The sequence below is a fragment of the Mastomys coucha genome, unplaced genomic scaffold (genome assembly GCF_008632895.1).
Source record: "Mastomys coucha isolate ucsf_1 unplaced genomic scaffold, UCSF_Mcou_1 pScaffold21, whole genome shotgun sequence".
Taxonomy (NCBI): domain Eukaryota; kingdom Metazoa; phylum Chordata; class Mammalia; order Rodentia; family Muridae; genus Mastomys; species Mastomys coucha.
Genome location: NW_022196904.1, coordinates 89,226,758 through 89,240,458, shown reverse-complemented (window position 1 = coordinate 89,240,458; position 13,701 = coordinate 89,226,758). Strand labels below are relative to the sequence as shown.

At 47.0% G+C, this 13,701-nt stretch overlaps 1 protein-coding gene across 1 annotated transcript in view; it reads right to left on the bottom strand.

Annotated features, from left to right (window-relative positions):
• Nucleotides 1-2,167: 2,167 nt before the first annotated feature.
• Nucleotides 2,168-13,701, bottom strand: part of P4ha3 (prolyl 4-hydroxylase subunit alpha 3) — a 27,152-nt gene continuing 15,618 nt past the window's right edge. Inside the window, exons 7-12 of the mRNA XM_031387525.1 lie at nt 11,250-11,314; nt 8,733-8,892; nt 6,878-6,940; nt 4,463-4,531; nt 3,492-3,588; nt 2,168-2,659 (exon numbers count right to left, since the gene is read on the bottom strand). Of these exons, the coding sequence (XP_031243385.1) occupies nt 2,589-2,659; nt 3,492-3,588; nt 4,463-4,531; nt 6,878-6,940; nt 8,733-8,892; nt 11,250-11,314 (525 nt within the window). The 3' untranslated portion in view covers nt 2,168-2,588. The remainder of the gene's footprint in view (nt 2,660-3,491; nt 3,589-4,462; nt 4,532-6,877; nt 6,941-8,732; nt 8,893-11,249; nt 11,315-13,701) is intronic.

The window sequence follows — 13,701 nt, the reverse complement described above, 5'->3', positions numbered from 1 at the left end:
TTGAATACTTGGTCCCAGTTGATGGAACTGTTTGGGAAGGATGAGGAGGTATGTCACTGAGGGCTGACTTGAGGTTTCAAAATACTTGTGCCATTCTAAGTTTCCCTGCCTGCCTCACGGTTGAGTCTTAAGATGTGAGCCCTCAGCTACTGCTGCAGTGTCATGCCTGCCTTTTGACATGCTCCTCATCATGATGGTCATGAACTCACCTCTGAAACTATAAACTCCAGATAAACTTTCTTCTGTAAGTCGCCTTAGTCATGGTATCTTAACACAACAATAGAACAGTAACTAAGATGGGCCAAGTCGCTCTTGTCGCTTGGTGCAGCCTCTTTCTTACTAGGCAGGTGGCCAAGGTTGTCAGAATTGCACAGAAAGTGTATCACCTGCTGAGCCATCTCACTGGCCCACAGTTTAGAACCATCTGAGTAAGCTTTGTTGAGTGCACCATGGCTATAATTTGCTCAGTCTAACCAGTAGCTAACGGAGGAGCCTGAGCTCAGAGAAGGATAGGTGGCCTCACTGTAGATGGCTGCTTTCTTTCAGAGGAGGCAGGGTGCATAGGTGATGGTCATTTGGTAAGATTTCCTTGGCACATTCAGCATAAGTACAGGACACAGTCAGGGAAGCAGGGGATCAGAACACTGGAGTCTCCACTGGAAGTGAGAGAGCTTGGCAAGCTGAGCCTAGGGAGTTAGGTCAGCAGAGGCTAACTGCCCACTCCCTTCATTGGTGGCTTCTTTGGAGCAAAGCACACCCAGGTCACTGGGGAGGAACCCAAGTCAAGCAGCCTTGATATCCAGTTGGCACAAACACCCAGACACCATCTTCATCACTGCGACTCACCTGGCCTTCTGCAGGAAGGATTCCTCAGGCTTCGCCTATAAAACTTCTGCGCTTGCCTGTCTGTTTCAAACCAGCCCCTGTGGGGATTCTGAGTCCAGCCAAGCACCCTGGCAAGTGTGGAGCTGCACCAAGATGTGACTCTAACAGAGGCATCAATAGAACAGGGGGCAAGGAGCTGGAGAGATGGCTCAGCAGTTAAGAGCACTGACTGCTCTTCCAGAGGTTCGATCCCCAGCAACCACAATGGTGGCTCACAATCATTGGGTCCAATGCCCTCTTCTGGTGTGTCTGAAGACAGTGACAATGTTATTCACATATATAAAATTTTAAAAAATAATAATAAAACTAAAAAACAACAGGGGCCAAGGAGGAGAGCAAATGGCCCAGATTAACAGGAATGAAGTCTGCTCAATTCACAGAAGCGTCAGCAAGGAAGTACGGTGAATCCAACAGGATTAGAAGGAGGTGTTCAGGGAAGCCTCTCTAAAGGAGCCATGTGTGGATGAGAGAAGCTTCTCTGAGGACCTGGAGGGCCAGCAAATGGGGAGGCCTTGGAGGTGGGAGACTCTGAAGAACAAAGTCAGCAAGTCTAGAACAAGGTGACCAAACGGGGAATGGGGCCTGGGGCACAGGAACATTGATCAATAGCACTACTTTGGTTTTTCTCCCTTAACATCATGGAAGAATAGTCACTGTTAGAAGAGATGACTTTAAAACATTTTAATGACAATAAAATAAAAACCATCACAAAAAAAGAAGACAAAATTGTTTTCCACTTTAAAAAAAAAGTCATCACATGATATCCCCACTGGGGATGGGGGTGGAGAGCTCTTGGTCAGACTCTCCTCCTGGGGCAACAGCAGAAATCAACCCATATATTGTCTGCAGAGAGTGCATGTGTGTGTGTGTGTGCGCTTATGTGTGCATGCGTGTGTGGGTGCTTATGTATATATGTATGTATATGTGTGTGTATGCATGTCTGTGTGTATGGGTATATGTGGATATATGGATGTGTGTGCGTGTGTGTGTACATGTGTATGTACTTATGTGTGCCTGTGTATGTGCGTGCTTGTGTATACATGTATGTATATGTGTGTGTGTATGCATGTCCCAGTGTCTGGGTATATGTGAGTGTATGGATGTGTGTGTACGTGTATGTGTGTACATGTGTGTTTGTGCTTATGTGTGCATATGTGTGTCCATGCTTGTGTATATGTGTATGTATATGTGTGTGTATGCATGTCTGTGTGTATGGGTATATGTGAGTGTATGGATGTGTGTGTACGTGTATGTGTATGTACATGGGTACATGTATGTGTGCTTATGTGTGCATGTGTGTGTGCATGCTTGTGTATATGTGTATGTATATGTGTGTGTGCATGTCTGTGTGTATGGGTATATGTGGGTATATGGATGTATATATGTGTGTATGTGGTGTGTATTCATTGTTAGTGAACTGAACCCAGGCATTTGCACATTCTAAACATTGAGTTTCTACACTGAGCTCATTCCTTTTAATCCCAAGGATGTCTGAGCCCTAGAAACCTCTTAGGCCTCTCGGTATTGCCCATTCTACTCTAAGTATCACAGTTGGAGTAGAAACAGATGCAAATTGGGGGGGGGTGCTCCTGAAAGGCCTATCCTTGACTCATGAGGCCTCGCTGGAGGCCTTCCTTCCGGAGGATCTGCCCCCCTCTGCCCATGGCTTTGGCTTCTCTGACAAGCTGCCATCTGCCAGTGTTTCAGTCTTCAGGGTTGGTGCTGCAGGGTCTTCGGAATTCCTGTCCATACTCGTGTATCCACTTGTTGGCCACTGGAGGAGATCAGGGAGGGAGAGGGGGCTCAGCAGGGAAATGGCCACTGGGCTGTGCACTGGCTCACAGAGCTTGGGAGCATAGCCTAAAAGCCCATGGCTAGTAAATAGGGCATAAGGTTTATTTTTAAAAGATTACATTTTCTATAGTGGGACCTGAAGTGCTGTTTCTTTGTCTAGTCTAGTCCTGCCCAACTGAGTACAACCTGCTGGTTCTGGCACAGCGAGTATAAGGGCCTCCAGAAAGTCCCAGCAGATCTTGCTAATGGAGAGCTGGGCCCCACATCAGTGGCACTCAGGTTATTCATTCTTCGAAGCCACTGCTGGGTACCAGGGAAGAAAGGACTTGTTTCTCCTGATGTCCCTGTCAACATGATGGCTGCTTCCCACTCGCTTTTCTAGCTTCAGGGTGAGATGCTCTTGGACACACATGCCCATAATCATGTCCATGCACCAGGAACAAGTCCACCCATCCTCTGCCGGTCTGGCTTCTTGTCTAGCCACTCTCTTGAGTCAAAGCTAAATGGCAGCAGCAGTGTTTGCCTCGATGCAAGAGGGAGGGAAGGAACTCTGGTGCCCGCTCCTCTCCTCTGTTCTCAGAAATGAAGCCTCCTGCTCAGACCAGTAAACCTTTGTGGATGCTTGCTGTGGCAGGCTGCCTGCTCATCATAGGCTCCAGTCTGCTGGGGCCTGATTCTACTCTGTCCACGTGACTGGTCTGGGCAGTACCATGAAGCTTTCAGAAATGAGGCTCTGCCAGTCTCCACCCACTCCCATTTCACTTTTCTATGCCTCCTCACCCCATTCTCTCACCCCCAAAGGCAGGCCTTACCCCACTTGTCTCCCACCAGCACGGGACAGCCAGCATGAAGTGTGTCACCATCCCCCTCTCCGCTCCGGTGCAGGTTCCACCAAAACAGTGCAGCATTCTGAAAACAAGAGGGCCCAGCCCAGGGGCGCAGAGAAGTCAGCCCAGAATCCCAGACTCCAGGCAGGCATGTGAATAAGAACACAGAATTTATGCCATCAAATAAGGAAACTCTTTCACTTCTATGGAGTTTGGCATTGAAAGACACAAGAGGGTGAAAGTTAGCGCTCAGGTGAGGGTCACTGCCTCACAGCTTGCTCTGCCCCAGGCCTGGCTTGTGGAGACAATCCATGCCCAGCTTGGATGCCAAGCAGGGACATCTTGGGGAGTTCAAGAGAGATATGAAAGGCAGCAGAACAGGATGATGTGCCAAGTGCTGGAAGCCAGGGGAGCAGAGGCTCATAGGGTCACTGCAGATGGATGCCCAAGACCCACAGGGGAGAAAAGATATCCACATACACTGCTGGCCACAAGTGCACCATGGTCCTCCATCCATTGAGACCTTGAAGTCATGCAACTGAGAAGCAAAGTCAGGACTCAAGCCTCTGCGTCCTGACCCATGGCCTATGTTCTCTGTCCACAGACTGTTTTCTTATCTGTTTTAACCATGGTCAGTAGACTAGACAGAGCCTGAGGCCTTGCTTTGAGCCCCAGTACCTTAGCTCTGTGGGAAACTAGTTACTGCAAAGAATCTGAGGGGGACTCGGAGTTCTTATCTCTGAGGAACCCAAGGTGACAAGGAAGACAGGCATGGAAATACAACAAGTAGTAGGAACACAAGAACATGCTGTGACAGTAATGGGAGGTTGTCCTTGTGATTCAAGAAAGATCTGTTTTTATCCATCTCCCCAGGCATCAGTTTGCAGGAGATGGTGTGTGATCTGCCCCATTACACACCGGCACAACCCCATCTTCTAGGGCCAGGCCCTGCTTACCTTAACCACAGGCACACTGAAGTTGCCATAGATAAAGGCCGTGGCTCCTCCAACTTCTACGGAGCTCAGCTATCATGAAAGAGGAAAAAGACAGAAGTAAGATAGCTGTGGACTGTCGTTCTCTGTCAAATGTTCATGAACTTAGAGGTCACTTCTGCACAGACTGCGAGCCGGGCTCCCCTGTGTCAGATACGGGAGAACTTGTGGGGCTTCTCACCATGAGATGAGCTTTTGGATTCCTCCCTTACTTTTGCTTCTGGCTACCATCTTGATGGAGGGCTATAAGAGGTAGATTCAATCTTTTTAGAAAATATTGATTTACTTTTTAAAAATTACATGTAGGGGTCAGAGAGATAGGTCAGTGGTTAGAAGCACTTGTTCTTGCTGAGGACCAGGTTTGGTTCCCAGTACCCACATGAACAATCACTTGTACTCCAGTTCCTTGGGACCAAATTCCTCCTCGGGCCTCCTTAGGCATCAGGCATAAATGTGACATAGAAATGTACATGCAGGCAAAACATTCCTATACATAATAAAAATGTGTGCATGCCCATCTGTATTTGTGTGTACATATGTGTGCAGGTGCCCTTGGCGTTCGAGAAAAGCTGGAGCCACAGGGAGTTGTGAGCTGCCTGATGCGGGAGCTGGGAACTGAACTCTGGTTCTCTCAAGAGCAGCAGCCACTCTTAACTGCTGAGCCATCTCACCTGCTCCTCAAATATTCTCAACTGAAGCTATTGCTCTCTCAGGATCTGAATCAGAAAAGGGTGGAGATCACAGGGACTGTTTATTGGCCCCGCTGAGTTCCTCAGATCACTCAGATTCCTTCCAGGTTACCCAAACTGAGGGTGCTGAGTAGCTTTATCAATTTTTTGTAAATTGACAGCTTGTCAATTTACATACACAAGCTAAAGTCATCAGAGAGGAGGGGACCTTGATTTAAGAAAATGCCTCCGTAAGATGGGGCTGTAGGCAAGCCTGCAGGGCATTTCCCTAACTAGTAATTCATGGGGGAGGGCCCAGCCCATGGTGGGCGGAGCCATCCGGGATGGTGGTCCTGGGTACTGTTAGAAAGCAGGCTGAGCAAGCAAAGGGGAGAGCAAGCCAGTAAGCAGCACCCCTCCATGCCTCTGCATCAGCTCCTGCCTCCAGGTTCCTGCCCTGGTGTTTCATCACAGCAAGAGTAACCCTAAAATACTGGGGAATAATTTGGTGTTCTACTCCTGTGTGTGTGAGCAATGCACATGCAAACACCAAAAACCAACCTCAGGTGTTAATTCTCAGACACTGTCCACCTTGTTTTTGAGACAAGGTCTTTCTTTGGCTGGAGCTTGCCCAGGGGAATAGGCTAACTGGCCCTGCGCCCCATGGATCTGCCTGTCTCTCTCCAACACTGGTCTCCAAGCCTAGATTTTTACATAGGTTCTGGGGATTGAACAAGTTCCTCGTACTTTGCAAGGCAAACACTTTTACCTCCTGACCATGATACTTTGTAGTTGGCATCCTCTTACTACAGGAAGTATGTGACTGGGCCTCTGGGAGACACACTGGCATCATTGACATAGAGATGACTTTGAATGCCAGCCTCTGAGTGCCCTTGCTGGCTGTGCTGTGGGGACCAGAGCCAGCAGTCAGGGAAGAGAGCATGCGGAGGGGGCGCCTGTTCTTCCTGAAGGCAGGCCTTAACTTTGGGGTGCTGTCCAAAGCCTTTGTGGTTGGCGTGTTCTCCCTTCCCCCAACAGCCATGTCTCTATTTGATCTTAGCTGAAAGACCAGGAAATGACTGCTTCTAAACGTCTCTTCTAAAAGATAGATGATTGGAATTATGGCAGGTTTGTGGGGGAGAAAGCAAGTCCTCATAGCCTGAAGGGTAATGATAAGGTGACAGGGGCTGGGACTGAATCCTGTTGGACCAGGCTAGGGATTTAGAGGGGAGGCCGACTGATCACTTCACTGTGTAAGGGTGAGGACTCTACTGCATATCAGAGGTACTTGCTGACTTTACATCTCGCCCCTCTCCCCTCTCAGAGTTTAAACTGCTCCTCTCTCTTTTCTTCTCTTCTCCTGTAGGTCCATGGGCTCCCTGAGGGTTTTGTGTACCAACTAGGCTTTGGGTGGCAACTGTATCCTCTTCTCGTGTTGTTTAAGTCCCATGATCTCCTGGCTTTCCCCATCCCAATAACGTCATATTTAGATCTTCACACTGCAAGCTTTCTGAGTTATCTGGGGTTCCCTTATTCTATGCCTAACTGCCCCTCCCCCAAATGGTGTCTTGAAGTTTACAGAATTTCTAGAGATGTTTGTGTTCAGCACCAGACAAAACAAATATATGAGATCACTATGAAAACCCATACAATAAAATAGTCCAATTGTCCACTAAGTAAGAAGCCCTGGTCCTCCCAGAGCGAGACTCACATAGATCATAAACGTTGCCATTCGGTTCCCAGACTTCATCCTGTACAGGGGGCTGCTGGGTGACTGCAACAGAAATAGAACAGATGATACCAGAGCTATGGCCATGCCCTGATTCACCATTAGAAAGGGAAAGATGGATGTCGAGGAGAGCATATGACCCATCTGAGGCGGCCATGTCCTAATTCACCATTAGGACAGAAAGGGATGAAACTGGGTGTCGAGGACAGCATGTGACCCTGGACTACACCAGGTAGAGTGTGTTTGTCTTTGCTGGCAAGTACTCAATATACTGCTTAATTAGACATCCAGTTTTTGGAAATGCATATAAGTAATTTCTAGTCAGATCAAACAACTGGCTTTTCAAGTAAAAAAAAAAAATCAAACAAGGAGTTCTGCACTTTAGGTTTTTGGTAAAACAAAGAATATATAATATATTATAAAAGATGATTATTATATAAAAATATCAAATCATAGATTGGTGGTCCAAATTATTTACCTAATGCACACACTCAATCTTTACTCAAGGACAACCAGAAACATAAATTACATACCATAAAATTCACTCACTGTTAATACTATTCACTGAATTTTAGCAAATTTTAACACTTGCCCAAACTTGCCCATAATCTAGTTTTACAAAGTTTCACCTGGCTCTCTACTTAAATTTCAACAGTTGCCCAGACTGTTTTGTGTTTTCTAGTAATTTATGTAAACAGAATCATAAAATACGCAGGCTTTTGTGCCTGGCTTCCCTCCTTAACTTGTGTACTTGTCTCTCTGTCTCTGTCTCTGTCTCTGTCTCTCTGTGATGTGTACACATAATGTATGATGTGTGTGTCCCTGAGCGTAGGCATGCACACCCCCCAGTACACATGCGGAGGTCAGAGGACAATCTTGGGTGTAGGTCCATCTTTTTCACCTTGAGACAGGGTCTCTTTGCTGTTTGCCTATTGAATGCACCAGGCTAGACAAAGTCTTCCTGGATTCTCCTGTCTCCACCTTTCATCTTGCCCTAAAATACTGGAATTACGGTTGTGTTCTTCTGTGCCTGGCTTGCTTTTTAAGTGGATTCTAGGGATGCAGGCACAGGTCCTCATGCTTGCATGGCACACACTTTACCCACAAGACACCCTCTAGCCAGGGAAATACTAATGTTTAAAGTTCTTGCAGTCTTGATAACATCAGAGCTATAGGTCTGTTGGGGGGAGGATTTTTTTTTCATATGCTTATTGGTCACATGTATATCTCATGTGTTTTGCTCATGTTAAAATTATCATCATATTAATTGTATTCATAGGTTTCATTGTTATATTCCCATGATTTAATCTTGGGGAGGTCCTTTTAATCCTCAAAAATATTTTGAAGGGAAACAGAGGAGGAGTGGATCTGGGGGAGGGAGGAGGTGTGGGGAGGGACTAGGAGAAATGGAGAGGGGGGAACTGTAGATGGGATGTAATGTACGAGAGAAGAATAAAAATGAATGGATGAATGAACAAATTAATAAGTAATACATAAATAAATGCTACTGGCAATGTGAATGAGCAGCTGAGAGCATAAAGAAAGGAGAGGGATTTGAGGACAATCTTCACTGAACAGTCCCCAGGGGAGGTGAGAGACAGGATTTTATTACAGACCATATTCTTCTCCCACTCAAAAATTCTGGAGAAGAGGAAGGTGGTGCCAGATAAAGAAATGAATCCAGTAATCAGTGGAACCAAGGCTTTCAGATAGTCTGAAGACAAAAGCCTTTGTTCTAGGACCTTAGTATTCTCTGAGAGCCCTACCAGACCTCAGCTTCCAAGGAAAACACACTGGCTCCCTGCCCCAGGAGACTGATCATTGACCCCATCATTACCGTAGCATGGTCAAAGTGAGGCTCATAGTGCCCTCCGATTCCATAGTTCACCACCTGGAGATACTCTGCATGGGGAGGCTGGATGTCAAGGCCTGTGAGGGCAGCAATACGGTGGTCAAGGGTCACCAGCATTGGGTCAACCGTGTCCTTTAGCCAGGCGCTAAAACACAGCAAAGGTTGAAACATGAGTGATCTGATGTTGGAAGTACTACATGATGTCTATGAATGAATGGATAGATAGACATATGGATGAATGAATGAATAAATGAAGAAATGAATCATGGTTGTTACCAGAGGGAGGGAGGGAAGGGCCACGAATGCCTAATCTCTACTCATCCTTCCTGTCAGGTCAGCCGGGTCTTCTTGGCCTATGATCTCACTCTCATAGCTAACATTCTCTGAGGCTATGCTGAGCTAGAGTGAAAGCCCACAGAATGCATGCAGGACTGTGACTCAGAGAGGAAAATGGGAAAACTCCATCCTTAAAACTGCTGTGCTATGAAGACACCTCCAACTGAGGAACCAGAGTGGCATGGGGAGCAGCCAGGACTTAAAGTGAAGACTGCTGGGTCAAGGGACAAAAGCTTCAAAAGCAGCCTGGTGGCCGGGTAGTGGTGGCGCACGCCTTTAATCCCAGCCCTTGGGAGGCAGAGGCAGGTGGATTTCTGAGTTCGAAGCCAGCCTGGTCTACAGAGTGAGTTCCAGGACAACCAGAGCTACACAGAGAAACCCTGTCTCGAAAAAAACAAAATAATAATAATAATAATAATAATAATAATAATAATAATAATAATAATAATAAAGCAGCCTGAGAAACACAGCAAGGCCCTGATACCCAACCAAAGGAAGGGAGAAATAAGGAAGATGGAGGAATGCGGGGGGGGGGGGGGGGGGGGGGGGGGGGGGGGAGAAGCTAAAGCAGTAACAATCTTACTTCTTCTCTGCATGACGCTGTCAGGTCCTTAACCTTTAACCTCTCTAAGGGCCAGTGTGCTCCTTTATAAATGGGAGTGATAATTATATCTACTTCCAGGATTCTAGAAGACCGTAAGGGAAAGACTCATGGAGATGTTTCATACGTTATGTTACTGACTGCTATGATACCCAGGGCAGTGCCAACCCTCTGGTTCAACTCCACACAAAACAGGACTCATCAAAGCCCAGTTCAGACTCTGCTCCTGAATGGCATATGGGAGTTCTTACAAAGTAGAAAATTTGGAATCAGAATTGAGACCCGTGGAAAAATAAATGAGGCCATGTTCTCTAAGTGAAGTCTGCAGCCTCCTGAAGGGTTAATTTGTTCCATGTGCATCACACTCAGGTGGTTAAACTACAGACTCTTGATTTGCAAAGATACCCAGGACAAAGTTAGCTACTGCTTTCAAAGAAGAAAAGCACAGAGGCAAAAGAGATGATGGTGGTTGCTGCTCTTGTGGAAGCCCTAGGATCAGTTCCCAGTATTTACTGTGGACAGCTGACAACTGTGTGTAACTCCAGTTCCGGGAGTGCACTGCCTTCCCGTGCCTTCTGTGGGCAATGCATGTACAGACAAGCAGATACCCCACGGCTTTTAATGTAACATGTCCCTGTTAATGGTCTGGATGGAAAGTATTTCCCATGGTGCATGTGTTTGAATATTTGGTCTCCAGGCAACAATACTATTTTGGGAGGTTGTAGAACCTGGGGACAGGTCTTGGGGATCATGGCCTAGTTCTGCCTCCAGCCCCTGTCTCCACTCAACAGAGATGGAAGAAGGTGAAGAGTTTCCACTGCTCATCCCTGCCACCCTGGAGTCACCCGAGCCAACCTTTCTCCTCAGTTGTTTCCTGCTAGGTTTTTGCTCATAGCAAGAAGTAGCATGCACAGTCCCTAAATGTACCAGACCAAACACATGAAGTTCAAATGATCTGAACCAAAGCTCATCCCTCATATCCCCTCCCAGAGGACAAGGACACAAGCCTAGAGGTCTAGCCTTCCTCTAGGGTGCTGACGCCATTGTCTCATGTGGCTGTGAAGGATGCTCCTCCCCGCACTCTCTGGACAGTCCTGTACTCACCGTGCAAAGAAATGGCTGAGGGGAGAGGAAGAGCTGGATGATAGGACTGGAGTCCCACCCTGGAGCCTGCTCTTTGGTGAAGCTAGCAGGCCCAGGGTGTCCATTTCTGCCTTTCGCCTGCATGTTGCTAGGGATGCTTTGTATAGGAGTCATGAGGTGGAAATGGAGACCGTAAAGTCAAATCACAGATGTGTGTGGGGACTCATTCTGGAGAAGCAGCAGCAATGCACGACATTTTCTGCTTTAAGGAGGAGAAGTTTTCTCCAAGCCTTTTCCTGACCTCTCAATCTCCAGACCACACTGCCATCTCCTGTCACTGGCGTGGCATCATGGAAACTTCTCTTGGGGTAGATTTTGATACTACAGGCTCTCTGGCAGTCCCAGAAAGGTTGCTGCTGACATCGCAGTGAGCTGTGCCCTCAGTCCCAGGCCGGAGTTTCTGCCCACAAGGCCTGTCCTACCTTTTGCTGATGCGGTATTCCACCTGCAACTGCTCTTCGCCTGAAGCCACCACTGACCTCTGGAGCTGGTAGGAAGCACAAGAGAAAGAGTGGAAGAGCAGGTTCTGATGCGAAGGGACAGCCCGTAGCGACCACAGACACGCCTTTCTCTAAAGCTTGACGACCACCGGTTCCGGTTCTGGACTCACTGAACGGTATTTTGTGCATGGCAGGAACACGTCTCTTGCATTTAAAGAGCCAGGACAATTGTGTCTTTACAGAATCCCTATTGTGCATGCAAGCCTGAGTTGGGGAAGAGAGGAGCAATCTCTCATCTCGGTTTGGATCACAGCGTCAGGCCTGGGGCTTGAGCTAGGGTAAGCGCTTCATGTTTCTCAAATTAAATGAACACCTCCAACAACATGGGTATGCACGCAGGGGCAGCCTGTCCCTTTTGAAGAATCCTAGTCAAAGTCCTTCCTTACAGAGGTTCATTGATGAGCTGCATAAGCTTTCATAAGCCCAGCTAATGGAAAAAAAAAACCATAGGTTTGAGGTCAATAATTTAGCTGTTTCTATTTTGTTCTGAATGCATCTGTATGCAGCATTTATATTTTATATATTTTATTGCAAACTCACTGTTCTAGGGACAGAGAAATGAGCATTTGAGGCTATATCTGCTGTCTCTGGTTTCTGAGTCAGCCTCTGTGGGGCAAAGGCTCTGCCTGGCAGAGTAGATACTCAGAAATGGTTAAAGGGACAGTTGAGTGAATGAAGCCGGCTCCCCCATTCTCCCCTATCTTCAAGAAGTTAGATTCAGAAGTGGAACAATAAACCTTGTACAACCAAAATCCCTCATGAACCACAGGCAACTTGAAACCCTTCCCTCGTGAGCGGTGTATAGCTGAGCCCTTCTGTAACACAGCAATAACACAGCAGCCTTCTCTGTCGCTAAGGTCAGGCAGAAGATCTCCAAAAAGCCTGTTCCTGTTCCCTAGACTCATTTCCTCATCAATAGGCACAGCACACAGTGCACCTTTGAGAGCCCTTCTTGCCCTGGTGCTTTGCTATCCTAAGATGCCCCCTGTCCTTTCTAAAACCACTCATGGAGAGGACAGGCGCAAGAAGAAATGCCCTCTTCTGTTACTTGAGGGCAAAATAAAGGTTAAAAACAAATCCCCGCCCCATTAGGGAATTACTTTGTACCTAATTCCTTTCACAGTTCTGTCATTATTCTCTACAGACAAGCCATTCATTTTGAGAGCAAGTATTGATTGTATTTTTGACGTTAAGCACTGTGATGGATGCATATGATGTATATGCATGTGTATATTAAACCAGACAAAGTCCCTGTCCATGGACTGATGGTGTTGCAATCGGCAGACACAGGCTGCTATGGATACAGAGACAGGCCTCTAGCCCCTCCTTCAGAGGGGTTGGAAGCCTTCCCAGAATGCCTACATTCATGCTGCAACCATACATATTGAAAGAAGTCAAGAGTAGTGTTCCAGACATTCCAGACAGAAATAAGAGAAGGAAGGAAGGGGGGAGAGAGAATGAGGGGGAGAGAGAGTGAGTGAAAGTGAGAGAGAGAAGGACGGAGAGAGAGGCCTATTTACAGAAAAGACATGCAGCTGGATTGTCAAGGGCAAAAAAGGAGTCAGCCACAGTCAGGCTACAGACCTGTGTGAACACTCGAGCAGGAGTTTAATAAGAGATTTAGAAAATCAGTTCTGATGTCAAAGGTCAGTTTGGGCAGGCACAGGGGCGCGTGCCTGTAGGCTCAGCACTCAGGAGATTGAGATGGGAGGAACCCAGGTGTTTGGGGCCAGTTTGGGCAACAGGACAAACCTTTCTCCAAGTATAAAAATAAGGGGTTGGAGAGATATCTCTGTTGATAAAGCATCTGCAGCTTGAGCAAGTAGGGAGACCTGAGTTTGATCTCCAGCATTCACGTGAAAAGCCAGATGTGGAGGGAGTCTATAACCCCAGTGGTTAGGGAGGTAGATCCTTGGAGCTCATCGGCTAGCCAGCTTAGCTGGAGATCAAAAAGTAAGCTGGGGAGGTTAACGAAGAAAACCTTCAAATTCAGTCTGGCATCATACAAATGAGTGTACATACATGAACAAGTATAAACATTGCACACAAGACAAAATCGTAAGATTCTGGCAGCAATGAGCATAAAGTGGGTTGGGGAGACTGGATGTTAACCCACAAAATGTCTAGGGATACCAGCCAATACATAAGTGGCAAAAAAAAAAAATTAGGTGCTATATAGGTGATAACAAAAGCTTTGAGTTCAGAGAAAGGGTGGTTTAGTGCATGTGGCCCTGTAAAAGGGCCTGAAAGGCATATTCACTCAGAGAACCATAAAAGCAGGCCACAACTGCAGCCAGTGCTGGATGCCCTCTGGAGGTCTGTGGTTTCCATTGAGTCCTTGAGGAGGATGGGCAGAGTAGATTGGGGGGGGGGG